This window comes from Rhagoletis pomonella, unplaced genomic scaffold, assembly GCF_013731165.1.
Source record: "Rhagoletis pomonella isolate Grant_MI unplaced genomic scaffold, Rhpom_1.0 Rhpom_scaffold_00011, whole genome shotgun sequence".
Lineage (NCBI taxonomy): Eukaryota > Metazoa > Arthropoda > Insecta > Diptera > Tephritidae > Rhagoletis > Rhagoletis pomonella.
This window is the reverse complement of record NW_023458565.1, coordinates 20,857,664-20,878,895: the sequence shown is the minus strand read 5'-3', so window position 1 is coordinate 20,878,895 and position 21,232 is coordinate 20,857,664. Positions and strand designations below refer to the sequence as shown.

Genomic DNA, 21,232 nt, shown 5'->3' with positions numbered 1-21,232 from the left:
AGACATCGTTGAAATACTAAGTAAAATGGATATGTTTAGATTAACTAGAAAACTTTGTACATACTCCGGAGATCGAGTATGAATAAATAGTGGTAACAACGGTCGACTAGACGAGCTACATACTATATAGGCTTATAAGAAAATCAATTTAAGCAGAATGAATAATAAATAACAACAAATATTACCAACACCGATAGATATATATTCTACTATGTATGTATGTATGTATGTATATACACAAACACTTACATCCTTATATGTATGTATATATACTACATAGAATAGACAAATAGATACATAATTGTTATAACAACAACAAAAACAACAACAACAACGTGAATGATATGAAATGATAAAATCATTAAGTGGAGCTGTGATATTTCAAATTAAACGGTAAAACGAAAAACGACAACCGAGAATCAATAAATGGTAACGATCATTAAAAGAAAAACCGCATTACTCGTAAGATATAGTAAATGATACGAGAACATCTTTATGAAAAATTGCTCAGAGCTAAATCCGATAAACCGTCTTAGAGGTGTTGAATAATCGCAATACAAACTATTGTATATGTATGTACACTTAGGTCTTTTTTTATACGGTACAGTTTTATACATAAAAAAGTTCTTTACTTTCATACAAAAACAGGGGGAATGCGTTCCAGCATTTTCAAAAACCGCATAAATTCAGATTCTCCATGTAAAAAATTCTAAAAAAAAAACAAATAAAAGTAATAAAAACTCTCAAAAAAGCAAAATCGCTACAGCGAAAAAATAGTTTGAAAAACCGCATAAATTCAAATCCGCATAAAAAAACGCATAAAAAGAGACCTAAGTGTACTTAAAAAATCGCAAGGATTAAGTGGCTAGAAAAAATAAGTGTTTACAGCATATGCAATTCTTAATTAGAAGACGAAAAAAAAAAACAACAGCAAACATAATTATGTAAATTAAGCAAACATTACTTATTATTTACATACACACTATGTATGTAGTTAATAAGATGCCAAGGGAAAATATAGAAACTTACAAATTGCAGTAAGAAAAATTAGAAAAATGAAAATTTCTTTTTCTTAAAATTATATTTTCGACTGCTTGAAATTAATATAAAAATACACAACTGAAACCAGTTCACAAAATAAAAATTTTAAATTAAATATGGTTGCGCGCAAAACTTAGCGGCTGCTAGCGTCTAGAGCTTAAGAATTCCGAAATTTAATTTAATAAAGATATTAGGGGTTAAAATATCAAAATCTTAGTTTTGTATGTGACACTCCTTCATATTATTCTATGAATAAAATAAAAACGATCAGGAAAATTTTTAAATTTTTAAATAATTTTTAGCGTTTTGAAATTTTTTTTCAACGCAAAAAACTCACACTTGACTTGACCAGCTATAACTCAGCGCATTGATCGAACTTGTGAGTTTAGTCACGAATGAAATTATGCTCCGCAACACAGAAAAATACCATTATGTCAAAAAATTTTCCATAAAGAAAATGAAATAAAAATATGCGTTTTGAGCTCAGGAAGTCCATACTAACTCTCCACTTTTTTGTGTTGTACAACTTAGAAAAAATTAAAAAAAAAATTAAATGTTGCAGTTATTCCCAAACAACAGTCTTTGGAGCTCAATAATATATTAAAATTATTTGGCGATGAGTTTTTATGAATAGTTTTCAATAATTTGTCAAATTATCAGATTAAAAGTTTTTCAAATTCTGGTAGCGACCCCTAAAAACTATTTTTAAAATATTGTAATTTTCGTGGATGCCTTTATTATGTAAAGGGGTGCCACATACACAATTAAGATATAGATATTTTTAAGGACCATCCTAATACTTACATATATTTATTATTTTTTTAATATACATTTAACACATACATATATATGTACCTAAGTACATTCTACTTGGAAGTGTATGGTTGCTGCAGTATTTTACGCGCATTCATATTATCTTAATATTTCAATGTATAATTCTTTTTTTTTGTGATTCCTAAAAAACTGCTCGAAAAAAGTTGAATTTCAAAAAAGGTTTTCATTATTTGAACAAAAGTTTATACCTGAATATGTATGGCATATGTGCTATATGCGCTGTATTATAAATTTCTTGTATATATTGTATTTTCTAATAATTATTAGGAAAGTGTTTTAATTTACATATATAAATTTTGGGAAATAAAAATGTTTTCAGTTCTGGTTTAAAAATATTGTTTCTACTGGGAATAAAAAAAAAACAAAAAAAGGGACGGTTACATTTCCTTCAAAAAATAGGCATGCGGAATTATGAAGTATTTATGGTAGTGGTAATCTGTAGTAATGACATTGGAATGGTAACGGAAATCTTAATGCTAATGGTAATGATAGTGCAAACAGTAATGGCAGAAGTTACGGTAATGGCCTCGGGTGCTTCTATTGTTTTAGATGGACGTACGCTCCGAGGACAAACATCGACTTGGACGCACACGCCTCTGGAATCAGCCTACTTAACGTGTAGCGCTTTGTGGAAAAAGCTTCAGACCCGGTAAATCGAACACAGTACTCACGATACCGTAAATCTTGAAACATATCCGCTGGAGGAGGACCTAAGGGGCTTTTCTTACATTGGCATCAACAAATTCAATACAATTTCTGCCATTTCCAAGTTGAATATGGTGTGGTTCTAGAGGTGAACAAGTAAAAACGAAGTCTGTACCTCCTGTCTTCAAACAAACACTCTCTATGTATAAGACACTTGCTGGTATATGGCGCAGAAGAATGCGCAATCGCAACATCCGATGAAATCGCGTTTGGAATGTTCGACAAAAATATTCTACGAAAGATTTACGGGCCTTTGCGTCCATTGAATGATGAGCTGTGTGAATAAACCTGAAAATTCTTATATATAGGACTTTCGACTCGCTAAATCCGGGTCCGAGGTCCGTTAACCGTCAGGTTCGAAGTCATTTAAGGGTCGGTCAAATAGGAAAAAATATATATATTCAATAAAAATAAAAATTCATATATGTATACAAGTGTTTGTTGTCGCCGAATCCGTTGATTCTTCAAGGTCATCTAGAGGACATGCCAAACTCATCTAAAGGTCAAATTCCGAAGAATTGTATTGAATTTTTAGATTTATTAAACTAATTTTTCCCTACTTAACCGCCGAACCTGACGTGATGGAGGCTAACAGAATTCGCATTCGCATGCAGGGCGTCGAATAACATAGGGATATAGAGGTTTGGTTCAATATGCAGACATTTTTTTTTTTTGTAAACCTTTGTTATCTTTAAATTACAAAAAAAAAAAGAAGTAAAATCCGGCAAGACTTGTAGACTATAGACCTTTTTGAATAGTAAACTTAAGTATTTGCTCCACTGTGTGTCGTACTAATATGAATGCAAACGCGCTAGCACTGAAAGTATTCAAAGCCGATCCTATTGGTGGTATCACAGGGACAGAAACCAGCTGCAGAGGGACCTGGCTTCACTTGACATGACAAACGACAACCGTGCCTTATCGCACTGAGCAATAATCGCTTAGGCGGTTATTAAAAGTGTAACTAATATCCCAAAAGTCATTCAAAGCGAAACCTACTTGCTGCCGCCTAAAGGGTTAAAGTATTTTAATGTTGCCTACTTTCTTCGTCACTGAATTCAAAAGTGTAACAATGAACTGTTATTTCACACCCCACTCACTGAAATCGATATGATTAAAAAACACACACAAAAACAAAGAAAAACGCATAATCGACGGCTATCTATGGTACATACATATTTTCAAAGTCAGCTGAGGCTAGGTGAGCAGCTGTGTATTTATTTTCAAATAAAGTATAGACAAATTTGAATTTTCTGCAAACGGGCTTAATCAAAGGAGTGCTAACTTAACTCTCTTACAATAAACTCAATTAACTCTCTTACAATAAACTTAATTCTTTTAGGTACTATGTATGTATGTGTGTATATAAGCTCTCTTTTCTTACCCAGCGACACACAAAAAAAAGTCGGTTACTCATACGCACCCTGGCGCCGCGAAGACAGCTTATTTTGCCGCACGAATATAAATGTTGACAAAGGTAGTGAAGGGGGGAAAAGAATATTTTTAACAAAACATTGGATACCACATATATGTATGTACATCCATAGGGAGTGTACTCGTATTTGTCATTTTTTTATTCTCATTTCTGCACAAAATTGTGTGAGAAGAGAGAAAACCTTTTCATTGAACTCATCTTATTTGGGTTATGTCACCCCAAATGTGAACGCATCCACAAACAATTGACTGCACAACGACTACTTGGAACACGACGATATGTGTATATCTACTTACAGTAGCAAAATCGCGAGCCAGTGAGATTGGTGAGTTCTTAAGTAACCGGTGAACGATTGAAATTGAAAATCTGTACGTCTCATTTGGCTGTCGTTGAGCGAGCGAAGAAAACGTGAGCAAGCAAGAATTGTTAGAGTTAAACGGAAATTGTTATTGGGCCTAGTGAAGCAGGTAAATTTTTATGCGTAAAATTTAGGAAAAGTTTCCTCTTTAATTTAAACGGAAATAAGTACAAACATAAATAAGCCATAACTTAACGGGGTGTGATACGAAAAAAAACCGTAAGTTGCTTTATTTTTATTTTTGAGTGCCGAACATGAGCAAATATGTAGTTAAATGTGGTTAGTGTTAATATCTATTTATCAATGTTATGTGCACACATACGAGTATGTACATACTAACATTTGCATTCACGGACAATCAACGGAAAGCGCATTCTATTAGACATTAAAAATTTAAACCGACTATACATTCTGCTATCAGCTTAGGGGAAAGTGTTAAATTTTTAAAAACTAAGTGCTTTTTATCAGTTATCAGTTAAAGTATACAAGGACATTCATGTGTGCATGGAGAGGTCAACTAACGAAAATCGGAGGGTTTTTTTTTATCCAAAATCAAAATATAGAATCGCTGCAAAAAGCAAATATGTAGTATAATAAAGAGCGTAAGAAAGATGCCTAAGAGCGCACTAATTCTGATAATATATTTTTGTATGTATAATTTGTTGAGAGATAGCAGGTGAGTGCAATGTTGGATACAACAGATGGCCTTTTAGTACTTTTGTATGCAAGTGTGTGCAGCGATGACTATGTATTATGATTTTGGCAGAATTACTCACGATTTTGCTCATTTCGCGGTGACGTAACAGAAACATGATGTTCTTCTGTTTTGATAATAAACGTTTGTAAAACATGCAATTAAATGTTTTAGTGACGAAAGCGCGGAAACATTGCTTTTATGGTTCAGTTCTCTTACTTATAGCGGACATTTTGTAAACAAAATTTTCTTTTTTCAAAATTTCTTTAAAGGTTTTTTTTCTACCTACTTATGTACATATGTATGTATGTACTTATAATATGAATTTATATATATATATGTATATAACTACATATGTACAATAACGCATGTGGGCAAGCCTCTGTTGTGATAAAAAATCATGCGGTATAGGCGAAATTACTCTGACTAATGCGCTACATGCCCTGTAGGAATCGGTATGTGAGAAAGTGAAAGTGGTTTTTCAATGACGACAAACTACTTTTTGTATTTCGATTGAAAAACAATATAAGACTCTACTAGCATCTTATGAGAGGATAAGCAATTGGTATGGGAAAATAGTACCCTTATAATCTCACCCGCGGAGGATATCCGCGCAAGTATAAGGTAATCATTATAAATACGGAAAGAAGGAAATGCTTTTACTTCAACCTTTTTCTTTAAAGCATAAACTTTTACTTCTACGTTAGAGTACATCAGGATATTATTAATTTTTATTAATACGGCTGAATTTTTAATGCTGGGATATGCCTAATCAAATTGTGCTATTTTTCGCGGTATCAGGGCTTTGAGATATTTCAGGTTCAAATACAGAAAATACGAAAAACAATGTCTTGTTGGCGTCTCCAAGCATATATGCATACATTTAAATTTCAAATGCCTCGAAAGACAGAGTTAACCTAAGATACGGTCAGCACCACAATTACATTTAACATTTAACCGAAGGAATATTTTATTAATTATGTTCAAGGACTCTTTTCAAAAGTTTCACTCGCTTCCTTGAGAATAAATGCGAATTGAATATAAAGCAAAAGATTTTTCCATGTAGCACTTTTTTCGTAATCATTAGTTCCTTAAAAGAAGTTTTGGCCAACAAACCCACATAACCCTAGAGCGGAATTCGTTAATTAAATTTTGTTAGACACACTCCAGCAAACGCCAAACAGTCATATAACCATTTAAAGTATGAACAAATATAGAACTGGCCTTCGCAGAAAAAAATTACTCGCACTTTTATTGAACAAACACAATTAACTAAACAGTTTTAAGTTGCTATACTCTATTATTTCCTACTGGGTCATGCTTTTGTTATCCAGTGCTGCTTGCGAACTATTCTGATTTATATAGGTGTACATAAAAACAGTAATTAGGCGCCAAAATTATAGTTTAACATTATGTACTTACACTTGTAACAAAGCCTATTAGCTGAGAAAGCCCGAATGGAGGAATTTCGGAAGAGTGAATTATGGACAGCTGTGAGAGAGATGTTCACCTTGATGCTTCGTCATTTTCTGATGTACGTATGTATGTATGTACATTAGAGCTGTAAACTGTGAGTTGAAATTGCGCTAATTATGTAAAAATTCGATACTAATAAATTTTTATTTATTTTAAATAGTTGCTGATGAGCTGCTATAGTATTCAATAAATACTGCATGAGAAGAAGAAATAGAACTCTAGTGCGCTATATGCATAGAATTGCTCAACCTTGAATTTTCTTTAATGATCTTTTACGACAATTTTATATCATAAATGAATGGAAACAGCGTACTCGCCATTTACTTCGAATTATATGAATGTTCAGAAGCTATGCAGTCTATACAATACACAACGCTGGGCAGAAAATGCTCTCTGAACTTGGTTACAACGAGGAAAGGAAGAGTGGGATTACCTTTGACCACATACCGAGTACTCTTGAATAGATAGGTCTCATATCAGCTCAGGAATATCAACTGAGGAATGTGAAACTGTAAGGTTTTTTTTTTTGAACGAGAGTAGATCGAAGGCTGTCAAATGAACTTTTTTATGAATTCTGATTGGTCTATTATCCAATTATATTATTGGAAGACAAGAACGGTTTCACCCTATTTCTCGGGTATGGAGACTCGAACTGCGCGCCTTCACACGCTTTTTTTATTTGTATCCAAAGGAAATTTTGTGGTTGTTTGGTTTTTTCGGCAAAATTTCTTTGCAAATATCTTCAGAATATCTCAGGCCTTAACTTTTGTGAACATACCAAAAATCTGAAAGCTGTAGTATATTAATTACACAGGCATACAAAAAAAAAATGTTGTGAAACAGAGTATAGATCCCAATATTTCTAGGTTTCTGGAGTCGTTGAAAACGAATATGACCATAAAAAATTATTTCAATTGCCCATTTTGCTGCCACCACTCTTTTACAACTACCACTATTAATTGAAATTTCATTTTTTATGCAAAGTTGAAATGAGTGTGTATTTCTTTCTGTGTGAACGCTGAAACCGAAAATGACTACAAACAAGTAATTTTTAAGCAAAAAAAGCCGACTTCAGTTCTCATATGAAAATTTAAGATTATCGTTAATTTCTTCACGATCCAATTATCGGATCTAAACACCCTTGATGGTACCTCTCCTACCTTTCCGATGAAAAAAGAATCATCGAAATCGGTTAACGTGGTCCAAAGTTATGCGGTAACATACATAAAAAAATATTCCGACGATATGATAACGTCCTCCTTTTTGTGAAGTCGGTTCAAACTGAATTAGATCCTTACTCCCAAGAATCCATTTACTACACCCTAAAGGGGGAATTAGGGAAATTTCTGGACAAATACCTGAAAAATTTACCTTCGATTTCACAAAAAACAAAAAAACTTGTATGAAGGCGTGCTGAAAACTTAAAAACCTAATTATACACTTCGATTGCCCATACCCGAAATAGGGTGCTGATGTCCTCTCCGGCCATGTGTTTGAAAAAATTAAAAAAAAAACAAGTAATTTTTAGCAAAAACAACCGACTTCAATTATCATATAAATATATATATATATATATATATATATATATATATATATATTTCATGATCTAATGATCGGATCGGATTGCTAGAGCAGCACAAGCAATTTTGCAGTTCTTATTTTTGAAACTGATTTCCGGAATGTGAAAGAAAGTTCTTCTTTTCTACAAATGGAATTTTCACTCTAAGCTAGGAACTTTGTCTTCCAAAAATTATCAACATGATTTCTTCTTTTAGAAATATACCATTGTTAGTCTGCAAAAACAGTGCTGCTGTAGAACAGTGTTATAATAACATATCAGTTTTATTAATTAATTCATTTGAATGAAATAAATTATAAAATACTTTTTTTTGATCTCAATCGCTTTCTCTTGTACAAAATAAATATTTATGTATAACAAATAAAATACGTATATAAAAAAGAAGCAAATTCCGTTAAAACAATTCTGGGGACTTCTTAAAAAAAACAACTTATTGGACTTCGCACTTTTTTCTTGTTTTTTTGGGAGACCATCCTAGTAAAACATGTTTTAAAACTTAAAATTTTTCTTAAAAATATTAAGTACCATTCATCTAAAATCAAAAATTATAGTCACATAAGTTATTTTGACAAAAATTCAGAGTTATGTGATATGTAGCGTTTTTTTTATATAAACAATTCTTATATAGGTTCAAATATCGATATAAGTAGGTCTCGATACTTTTAGCCCGATACTTAGTAGGTATCGATACTTTCTTTCGATGCTACTTCCAAGTACAGGTATCGATACCACTTTAACTTAATAGTTCATTTCCACCAAACCTTAACTGCTGTTTATGCCTATTGGAAAAAGCAGATTACAACTCGAAGGGGGTAATTGCTCATATTATTTAAGTACAAGAAATCGAAAGCAGAAAGTAAGAAATCTACTTTACTGATCTCCCCATGTCAACGTTATTTGCACTTACATACATCTATGTTTGCCTCTTTGGCGACAGGTGTGTCTAAAAATGGCATACCATCAAGATTCTGCATTACTTTCGAAAAAGACAGCACCCTAAAACAGTAGATTCCTATAGAAAACAGATTATTCTATAATTTCATTGGGTACACATTTGGATTTGTATTCGGTACTATTTAAATACACAGGTTGTACCTACGTGAAATATGGGTTACCACGGATTAAAAACTGTACTGTATATTTTTAGTTCTCTTTTCGATACCACTTGTAGAATTTTCCTCTAGTTTAGCTTCTTAAGCAGAATAATTTAAAGGAATTGCTCTGCTAAGTGGCGGAGTATATGTAGAGTATCTACGTTTGAATGAAAATGTGATCAAAAAGATTTAAATATAAATAAATTTAAAATGTATATAAAATGGCTGTGTACATATTCAGTGCATGCATACACTAATTTTTACATATAATCATTGCAACTGCGTGCATTCACCTTTGTAGACTTAAGTATTCCAAACGTAAAGCTACAGGAATCTTTCTATTTTCAATTTAGCCTGCAAAATTGTCGCATTAGAGCTAATTTTAAACAAATCTTGTAGACTTATTTATTTTATGTATGTACTAGGGCATTCAATCCCGAAGCATTTTAACAATTCCGGGATTTCGGAATGCAAAAAATTCTAATCTAATTTTTCGGGATTTCGACTTCATTACATTTTTTGCATTTAACACACGGTGGGCAGGAAGCAAAGATAGGTTGCATAAAAATGTCGACAAAAACTGAAAGCAGGGTTGTATTTGTTGATATTTTTAGGTTAAGAATCCCTTTGAATTGAAATCCTAGCTGCTCCTGTTTTAAAGATATCCACATTTTACATAGTTATGCTAGGACCGACTTTTGCGAAAGAGAAAAACATCCTTGTGAATTAAATATTCAACAATGTATGTGTGAGTAAATGTGTGTATATATATTATGTGAAAATATAAGTTTATGTAAGTTTTTAGCCGGTTTCAATCGTTTCCAAGGCGCACCACGTAGAGGCAACTTACTTTGCACCTCTTTGTTCTTTTTTTGGTTTTTTTGGTTTTATTTTTTTATATTTTTTTCTTGCTTTATTTTTTTATATCGCTAGCTTAGAGTGAAAAGTTGCTAAGTCCACTTTTTATGAAAACTCATATTTTGATATAGGAGGCTAAAGAAATTGAATACGCATCGTTTCGAAAATTATAAAGGTATTTGTTTTATTTTTTCCTCTTCATAAGCAATAAAAGGAAAATTTGCTAAGTCCAAAAGAAGCACCACAAATCCGATAAGGCCAAAATAATACGACATCTTTTAATAAATATCGAATCCTTCTGATTCTTATGGAGTTTTGCTTTGCTTTAAACGCGCAAAATGTTTGATTCAAAGTCTTGTGAAATAGTTAAAGAAAATGGCTATAGGAAGATTTTTTCCTCTCCTGTAAAATTTTTAAAATGGGACTTAGCAACTTTTCTTTCTAAGCTAGCGATATTTTTTTGTTTCCTTTTATTTTTTTTGTTGGCTTACCATATAATATAGTCACGCATTTAAGTATTTAAATATTTTATTATTTAGTTAAGTTTTTAGATATGCTGGAATGAAAATGTCATTACAGTTTTCTTCAGGCGACTCACAAAAGTTGGTTTATCAATCATATTTATTTTGAATCTTTCCCAGAATTTAATGAATTCCCTACGAACTGACTTCCCGGCCTGCTCGGACCATAATCCTAAACCATCGTTATTCAATAATGAAATAGATTGCTTTAAATGTTTAAGGATAAAATGGATTTTGACAGTTTGAGAAATTCCAGTACTTTTCAAAGCTGTGCGGAGTTCGTTAAGATTTTTATCAAAATTACTAAGATCCGCTTGTTTTGCGGAAAACCATGTATTCACGATTTTGCTCATGGCTTTGAACGAGGCAATATATTTGGTATTGTTTTTACTGAGAGTTTCTTCCATACAAACTATGTTCGACATTTTTTTGTATGTGGAAGACACTGTCAGCAAAAAATAAATAATTGCAAAAAATCAACGAAATTTTCTGGTAACTTCAGACTTGCACTTTACTAATTGGCTCAAAAGCTACATTTTAAACATTTTTCTAAAAGATCTGATTAGAAATTGTGATCAGATGAAAGTGTCTCCGAGCCAATAATTTTGTACGGCACGGTACTTATAAGTAATCTAGGTTTCACGAAAAAAAAAAAAAAAAATACAAGGTGACATTAAAATATCAGTCATTTGTTTCGTTGCTGTGAGCTTGTTTCAAAACTTCTGGCTTTTGCTATAATTGTAAAACTCTGTGCATGTCATTTTAACGTATTTAGGTACATACCCCCCAGTAAATTCCCCCAGTAAATTCATAAAATTTTTCTTAATATTACAACGCCTTTTTCTCTCAGCGTAGTCATTTTTAAGCAAAATTTGTGCAATCAAATCGAAAACCGGGACACTTAAATGAAACCCGGGACATTTTAAGGTTGGACCGGGACACCGGGACAAATAGTCTAAAACCGGGACATATCCGGGAAAACCGGGACGTCTGGCAGCCCTACACACAAAGCGCATACTTTCATGCGATTTTCTTTATGATCGCATTTGTGTTCTGGATGTACAATAGTCATTATTTCCTGACAGAAGAGTACATAAATACCAAAATAAATCTCATACAAGCTTTGAATTTATTTACTTATTATGCGGAGTACCGTTGGCCTAAGTTAGAGCATTTTTATTTCTTGCCCGAGCGCAGTGCGACTTGCCTGCGCTACTTGCTTATAGCAACAAACCTTTAATAAAAAATTACTACCGTATTATATAGCATACAATATTGTATACATACATACATATATTGCGATATTGAAAGTGTTTGTAATGAGAAAGTTCACGCTACAGAAAAAGGTAATTGTGGTGTTTTATCTAAGTTGTATACCGGTAGCGCCCAATAAATCTCGATCAATTATTCTTTCGGTAGGGAAAAATGAAAATGTTTCACATTGATTTGATCCGTTTTAGTCAGTTAAAAAAGGGGAACAGATTTGTATGAGATTTCTTTTCGTATAAATATGCTCTAATTATCGAGAAGTACGCCTTCCAAATATATCCTATCAGAAGTATATAAAATGTGGATATCTTTAAAACAGGAGCAGCTAGGATTTCAATTTAAGCGGATTCTTAACCTTAAGATATCAACAAATACAACCCAGCTTTCAGATTTTGTCGACATTTTTATGCAACCTATCTTCGCTTCCTGCCCACCGTGAACAGTAGGTTCGCCTTTTTTAAAGGGAGCATAATACACCTCAGTAAAAGAGTCCGTAATTTAATGTCTAATTACACATTTTTATAGTATTTTAAAATATCTATATTAATTGTAAAAACCCCTTACTAATATCTCCAGAAATTCATTTTCTACAAAACGCCAACAAAATAAAATGAGGAACAACCCTTCCACACTGTAAAATCTTGTGTTTTCAATTGCTACCAGCGGAGCTGTAATTCCGGGATTTCGGGACATGGAAAAGTGTCCGGGATCCGAAATCCCGGGATTCTGGATCCCGGGATTGAATGCCCTAGTATGTACGTACACAGGCTATAAATATAATTGTAAGAGCAAATTCAAAGTGTCAGCATGACTAGACTGCCTAGTACTGTGTACTGAAATCTAGTCATACAGCCATTAGCAGTATTCAAAATCTTAATATGTACATACATACATACATATGTATGTGCATGTATGATTCATAGAACATTTGAGAGAAAATATAAACATTTTGAAAAATTTTCTATCACCATTTAAAATTATTTCCATTTCTTATTTTCTTATTTCATTAAACGAGCAATTCTTGTATATGAATATATACATGCATATATATATCCATAGGATTCTCGGATAGGGCTCTAACGATTTTGATGATATTTTGTACGCAGATAATGTTTTGCATTTTAAGGTTATCTAAATAGGTACTATCTCCGCGAGGACTCGTATAAGATCGCCAGCTATTCGAAATTAGTTACAAATTAATTGAAACATCCATCATAATATGAGTATCAAATGGAGATTATTTTGAAAATCCCTAAATCAAAAATCAACTGTCATTTTTAGCGACTTGAAACTTGCACTTTACAAAACTTTTCCAAGAAATCAAGTTGAAAAATTTGAAATTTTGATGGAAATATTTCGGTATTTCTTGAATTTTCCCGAGTTCTGTATGAAATTAAAAAAAACTTGTTTCTTGTGATTTTTGCTGTTCAATGAATTATGTTTTTATAAAAAATAAGAAAAATTTGTAATGGAAAATATAAATAAATAAAATCGTCAAAACATCGGGGTTTTCATATTCTTGACGCTGAATGTATTTTGTTTATAGTTATGATGGCACACATTTTTAGGCTTATTTTTTGCATAGAAATCCGATCTATAATCATAACATAAACAATACATTCAATAAGTACTTCTGATTATATTTTACTGCAGATCCATGATGGTTCGATGCTCATGATACACCACACAGTGACACTTCCGAAATAAGGTTAGGACGGCTACTTATCCATACAAGCTTCTTCGACGTCCCCAGTGTACATTAGGGTGTATCACCAAAAATGTTGCGGTTTTTTCTATTTCGGAAGAATATTAAGATTTACGTTAGCTAGAGCGATAATAATAATAAGCTCGGAGCGCGGAGGTTGAAGTTAAAAAATGTATTGCGAACAGAGTTTTAAATGGCCCATTCTAAAATTTATACAGTCGTGACCCAATAGTCTGATGTACATTTTTCAATAAAAATAACTGAATAAAAGTAGTTCCAATTTAAAAAAAAATCATTTGTTTATAAAAATGTACCTTTTGTTTATAAAAAATAGGTCGAAAAAAATCAACGTATTTCTCATTGGAAAGCTAAGAAAAAAGCGTAAACTTTAGGTCGGCTAGTTATTTTTATAATGAAATGGATAGAAGTATTTCATTCGAGCATGAAATTTTTGAAAATTCATAACTCCAAAATTGTTTATATTGGGTCGAAATAAAAAAATACGTGGCTAATATTTTGCCTCAAAGAACACAAAAAAAAATGTTTCGCACGAAAAAGTTTTTTAATGTAAATTTTGCATGGAATGACCCTTAAATTTCCGATGGAAAACATGTATGTATGTCTCAGCCTCTGAAGAAATTTTTTGCCCTAAAGTTAAGTACAATTTGATGTTTGTCTAGCGAAATGTATGTATATTTCCACTGTCGCATAGTGTAATTTAGATATTAGACTTATTTTGGAACGAATCTCTGTCATTCTTTGTTAATTTTGGTTTGAAGACAACAACCAGCAAAAAGAAAGTACTTATTCGACTTTTCTAAATAAATTTTGCATTGCTAAGTATTATTATGTAATTATATACATACGATGCTACGATTTCTTATTTATCTCTAAATATGTATGCGGAATTTGATATTTAAATTGAATTATGCGTTTTCGTTACTTTTTCAGAAAATGTTCGCATTGTGGTATTTGTCTTTTGCAATCGATGAAATACGGTAAGTCTATATTAGTTAAAATTAGACTTAATTATAGTGTAAAAGTACGAGGGCAGTTTGATAAGTTAGGAACTTTTGGATTTTACCGCGTAAGAACCATAAATGCAACACTATTCTGACAAAATTAAAATATTTAAATTTTAACGGTCGGACGGATATGAAAATTTTTCTAAGAGCTTTGCGATGTTGGTTATAAATTATAGCATACTTTTAGGCTTGCGCAGTTTAATGAGTCACACACACATAAAGCATTATGCTTGTTTAGCGGAACAAAAAGCAAAACCAGTGATATTTTATATTTGGTAATTCATTGAAAGCGGCGGAAATTCAACGGTACGAACGGTAATAGAAAAACATCCTAATGTAACTTTTGAAAAAAAGATGTTCATTTAGTATGGAGCAACAAAATTTTGCCAATTTTTAATATACATACATACATACATAACATTATTAAAAAAAAAAAATCCCACAAACAACGATAGTCGTCATAATTTCTTTATAATTAAGCTTCATTCAATTTTATTTATACATTATCACATACATACATACATATGTGTGTGTATAAATACATACATACATATGTATGAAGCAATTATTTGGGGAATCATCAACGCATTATGTAATTCTATTCCCAATGAGTTGATGAATACATATCTACGAGACGTATAAAATAAAATAAACAAATAAATTATTGAGTAAAAATTAATGCAAACGTTAGCACATTCTTGTTTACAAGGTTAACGTATGTACATATGAATACACCATATACACCTTGTGCCAAAATTATAACCGCACCACAAATTACACGTTTTAATATTTGATTTTTTGTTAGATATTTAATTTTAATTATTTTTTATATAAATATAAAAAATTTATTCGCAAGCAAGAATATAATATTAAAATTTAATGGGGTACAAAAAAAAAGTTTGAACAAAATCTATTTTTATATGGAGGCAAGTGCAACAAAAAAAAAATTCAAAAATTAATGAACTTGAAACTTGCACCTTAATATACTAAAATTGAATGGGCGGATTGAAAAGTTTAAAATTTTGATGAAAACTTTTTGGTATATCTTGAATTTTCCCGAGTTCTATATAAAATCGAAGAAATTAATTATGCAGATTTTTGCTGTTGAATGAACTATATTTAAAAAATAAAATAAAATAAAACAAATCGCCAAAACGTCAGAGGTATTCATATTAAATACGCAGCACACAGCCACCTACTACCTAAGCAGATTGGAAATCGCAAAATCGCGATCACTTTGTAGATCCAAACATGCACTGGATGGTTCCCTCCGTACACCGTTTTTGTCACGTAGACTCTTTCTTGGTTTGACAAAAGAAAATAAGAAATTGCAAAATAAAATAAACAAAAACACTCCTTCACACATTCGCAAATTTGCAGAAGTACTTACAGTATCGGTCATACTATTAGCATCACCCCAATTTTAAAGTGATATTGTTTGCCACTTATTTCCAATTAAAATACAGTTCATTCTCTAAAAAAAAAACATAAATCCAAGCTTAAAACTTTGTAGAAAACTAAAAAAAATCTAAACATTTTTACCCACATTTAAAACTTGTTTCTCATAAGTGTTGGAATTTTATTTGAGCACACAGTTTTATTGAAAATTGAATGATTTTAGTGCAATAATTTGCAAGTTTCAAGTGGCTAAAAATTATTGTTGATTTTTTAGAATTTGTTTTTTGCCGAAGGTTTTGTTTTGTTGTTTCTAAAAAATCAACGGTAATTTTTAGCCACTTGAAACTTGCATATTTTTACATTAAAACTGGATGGGCTATAATACAAAAAAAAGTGTAACACGGCTGAGAAAAAAGTTTGAAATTTGGTTGAAAATTTGTTGACTTTTTTAGTTTTCGACAAAAATTTAAACTTGGGCTTATATATGTTTTGTTATTGAATGAATTGAAAAATCTCAAAAATAAATAAATAAACATAACTGACAAACAATATCACGTTGCAATTGGGTTGCTTATGATAATGGCGGATACTGTATGTACATATCGTCGTTTAAAGTACAAAACCGCGTATCCAGAAAATGCAAAATCTCTTATTTGAGGTTGCCTCTTTTATCCCGATAAATGGATAAGGGCTTTATGCCAGGAGCTTCCAGTGAGCAAATATCTTTTTTGGCAGAACCAGGATACGCGGTTTTGTACCTTAAACGACGTACATATCGTCTTGGCCTGTTGACGCCAAACACTTCGCATGCGATATTCCCATGTCATCTTCTATATCTACAATTCTATTAACACTTTTATTAATCGCAAACAATTACTCAAAATTTAAATAGAGTTTGTTGCTGTGCTAATTTGTTAGAATCAACAATCGTGTGCAGGTAGATGTGCATATGTACATATGTATGTGGAACAAGTCTGCACAGAAGTACATGTCAACCCAATAAACTTTAAGTTAGCGAGTGAAATAAAATAAAGGAGAAATTGGTCTGAACACAGTGCTATTTCCACAATTTTCGAATAAGTCAGTTTACCGATACTAATAATATACTATTTAAGTAATAAATAATAGAAAATCCACGAATCTGAATGCTGTCTACGGGTACGAAAGAATTTGTATCACTGAATTCGAGGAAAATCAAAAAAAATATGGTTACCAGATTCGAATGACACATTTCGTTGTTTCGAGATCATCTAAGGCAAAGTAAACAATCAAACTTTGAGTAATTTTTTTACCCGAGTGATTTAAAAGAAATTTAACTATTTCAAAAATTTTCAAAATTTTCGGTTTATCGCGTATAGGTTTTGAAGCATTTAATTTTAAGAACTTTTTAAGTATGTATTGCATTCAACAAACAATTACGAATAATTTGATACCTTAGCAAGAGGTGTGCTTTCAGAATAAACTAACTTTTAAAGATAAAATATTCTGTGATCTTGAGCGTAATTTTTATTCCAAAACCACCTTGATTGAAGGCACATTTGGAAAATACGCCGAAACGATCTAAATCTTTCTATAACTGCTAGTCCTTACAAAATTACATATACCTGTAAAATGCTTCAAACAAATTTTCTCTAGAAGTGTGTAAAAACCCTGATTTACTAATTTTAATGATGCTCCTTCTTGTAGTCAGAATATTTCGAGAGTGGTATCAAAGCAACTTTTTTTCGACAAATGTTCTGATAGTCGCTCTTACTTAATTGGCGTCCTCAGTTTTATCCTATTGGCTCCACTTTTCGAGATAGCGGTACTTGAAACTTTGCTTAAATTTTAACTATTTTATAAAAAAGTCCCGGAGTTTTGAAGATATTTTACTAAAATTTTGCACATAGCCGTTTTTTAATATTATCTGAACTATTCCATAAAATCATCGAAATCGGTTCACTAAAACATCTAGCTCCCATACAACTCATTGACCAGAGACGTTGTTTTGCGTTATAACTCCTCCAATTAAACAGGTTAAAATTTAGTATAGGTTCAATTTAACTTATAGCACGCATACAATTTATTATTCAGATATGAAGTTAGAGTTATAATTTTAAGGAATAATTAAGGTAATATTAAAAAACTGTTATGTGCAAAATTTTAGTAAAATAACTTCAAAACTGAGGAAGTTATTTATAAAATAGTTAAAATTTAATCAAAATTTCAAGAACCGATATCTCGAAAACCGGAGCTAATCAATCAATAATAATCAATTTATTAAGAGATTACGAATAAAATGATATATAAAACATAGGTGTGTTCACAAATTTAAAAATTAAATTTTTTTTTTGAAAGTGTACCTATTTTTTAGATATGCCCATATACATACATACGTACTTATTTATGCCATGCATTGTATCCATATCTCACTGCGTCTATCGAAAAACCATTTGTTTTTGTTCATTTTATGAGCCGACCAATCACTCCGATTAACTGTCATAGTGAGTGATTGCAATTTTTTTTTTGTATTATTAGCGCTTTGCATTTTCGTATACATAATATACAATAGATAAGTACATATCTACATGCTTACATATGTATGTACTAATGTCTGTATGTATAAAAGAAGGTTATACTTTGTGCAAATGTAGACTCAAAAATTAGATCGGCAACAAGTGGTTAATTGCCTAGCAGTGAAAGACATGTACATATGTTTGTATGTATGTAAATAAAATCAATTTGCTAAATCATGTGACGAAATGAGCGTTGCACAGTCTCAGCAGGTTGGATACAGCACAATCTAAATAATACTTTTATTATAGAACTTTATGTTTACAAATTGTATACCTCAGTTTCGGGTGGTTTATTTTTTTTTTAATTTTTATTGATTTTTAAAAGAAATAACAGGAAAAAGGTGCGGTTTATTGTGCACATGCATGCACTCATTATTCTAAGCGATTTGCAATTGCTTCACTAAGTAGATGCAATTAACAAATCGATTCGTTTTAGCGAAGCTTTTAAAATTGATTTTCCGATTTTAAAATTTGGCTGTGAAACATCGCTGGTTTCGGTACTGCTGTTTATAAGGGAAAATATCGATATACATATGTATGTACATACTACATACATATGTGCGTATATTAGTGTTGGGAAGTATCGAGTACTTCTTTGGTATCGATACTCTCAAGGATCGGGTATTTTTGAGAGTACTGGTGCACACTAATGTACATACATACATAGATAGGCACTAATTATAAACACATTTTTAGTGACACATTTTAACATTTACTCGTTACATACATTATTGCAGTTATTACTGAAATTTCATTTTAATATATTTTTAATTATACCCATTTATTTGGTAAATTTAATTTTAATTACTTAAACAATTTTTCTTTTCTTTTTGTTTTCACTTTTTTTGTAGAAAACATTTCGGTTGGTTTTTTGATAACTTGAATATAAAGCTTGGCAAAAATGCTATAGAAAATAAGCCACAACCGCCGCTGCAGCCACAAACACAGCCAAGTGCAACGAAAAAAATCGCAGAAACTAAACCAGTGGTGGCTGACCCCAAGCCAGTTAAACCAGAAGTGAAGCCTGCTGCCACCGTCGCTCCCCCATCAGTTCCGACTCCATCAAAACCGATTGAGAAACCCGCACCAGCCACACCACCTTCGACGCCCGTATCAAGCCCATCCGTAAAGCCAGCACCAAGTCCTGTTGCTTTGAAAAAAGAAGCAGTGACCGATGCATTAGATAGAAAATTGCAAGAGGTGAAGAAACCTTTCGAGAATGGAAATGAGAAACTTAAGGATAATTTGAAGGATGCCACAACTGGATTTTTACAAAAGGAGTCACAAAAACCATCAGAAAGGTAGAATTAGCATAGTTGGCAAATGCATACATAAGTGTTTATTTTCCTTCATGTAGCGCTTCGCCCATAAAATAAAATAAAGCTTTTTCGATAAGTGCCACTTTTATTTGTTCTGCAGGCTAATAAAATGTTCAGTTCAAATACTCTAGAGGCAATGATTAGCCATTTCGTTTAGAGCTTGACATTGATATACACCGGAAATTCTGACAATAACAAATTCTTAGAATTTATGTATACTCTCTCTTATTTGGTAAGAAATGCTAAATATGAGCCTAGGCATTGCGACAGCTTCACTTCCGGGAATTTTTCACTGATAAGAGACTCAAATTGAGTAATTAAGTCTCTGCCGAGAGAGTTTTGCATTGCTTGTCCTGATTAGATTATAAAAAAAGGATAGAGTCAAAGTGGGGCTTGACAACTGTTTAAATTACTGCCTTTAGAAAAAAACTTTTTTAAGAAAGCTTTAGTTTGAAAGTATTTTTTATTAGGGACTGCCAGCTATTCGAAAAGTCATATCTACATATCCATATATGTCTTTACGTACATTAGGGTGCGCCTTTTGTTCAACTTTGACCCACAAAGCAAGACTCACTCACGATAGATTCATGTGGTCACAAAAATGTGCTCTGCGAATTCCCGAAATCGGAAAATGGAAAGACGTGTTTTAAGACCCCTAAAAAGCTTTATAAACAACAACAAGTAACAATATTTTATATAAATTTTTATGAATTAGCTTATGTAAATTTAAAGTTCTTGACGCACGTGTTTCCGTTATCCGTTTGAAAAACTTTTCGCAGAGCACGTTTTTATGACCGAGTGAACTTATTTAGAGAAAGTCTTGCTTTGTAGCTTACCAAACAAATTTTCTCCATACAAATAAGGCACACACTAATGTAAAACATATATAATAGTTGAACGAATTTCTGATGAAGGTCTTCAGGACTCCATCGTTTTTTCGAATTTCAAAAATGAGATGTCAGACTAGTAGGTTCACCTCTGAATTAGATTCACAGAACATAAATTAACCGTTATCAAAATTTTAGTGGCCAAGGTACATATTTATATGCCTAGATATGTCTTTTTAAATTTGTTCCAGCTTTTTCATTGATTTTTTCCTACCTTATTAACCTTATATTTTAAAATTTGTTCATTCCGTTTGTTTGTTTAATCACGTATATTTATTTTTTCGCAACTGCCTGATACACACAGTAATCGATTTCTACGTTATGACATAGCCGTTATTGGAAAGCAATACACCTCATCTGCCATACAATAAGCAGTTAAGAATCCCACCTTGGTGAAGTGGACAAACTCATTATCTTTTATTTCTGGCATAATTAAATTTACTTAGTATACTAAATACGCCAACAATTTTTTTTTTTTG

The 21,232-nt window shown here is 31.9% G+C and overlaps 1 protein-coding gene across 1 annotated transcript; it reads left to right on the top strand.

Moving 5' to 3' along the window:
• The first annotated feature begins 4,304 nt into the window (after window positions 1–4,304).
• Window positions 4,305–19,930, top strand: LOC118747051 (vegetative cell wall protein gp1-like). Its single transcript, XM_036481041.1, has 4 exons — window positions 4,305–4,482; window positions 14,521–14,567; window positions 19,399–19,848; window positions 19,905–19,930. Exons 2-4 carry the CDS (start codon window positions 14,524–14,526, stop codon window positions 19,921–19,923), a joined length of 513 nt encoding a protein of 170 aa, XP_036336934.1. The 5' UTR covers window positions 4,305–4,482; window positions 14,521–14,523; the 3' UTR covers window positions 19,924–19,930.
• Window positions 19,931–21,232: the final 1,302 nt, after the last annotated feature.

Bases quoted from the DNA above. Each gene is read 5' to 3' on its own strand.
- LOC118747051 (XM_036481041.1), top strand. From the start codon at position 14,524: ATGTTCGCATTGTGGTATTTGTCTTTTGCAATCGATGAAATACG. The intron at 14,568-19,398 runs GTAAGTCTATAT...CTTTTTTTGTAG, and splicing joins TTTGCAATCGATGAAATACG to AAAACATTTCGGTTGGTTTT.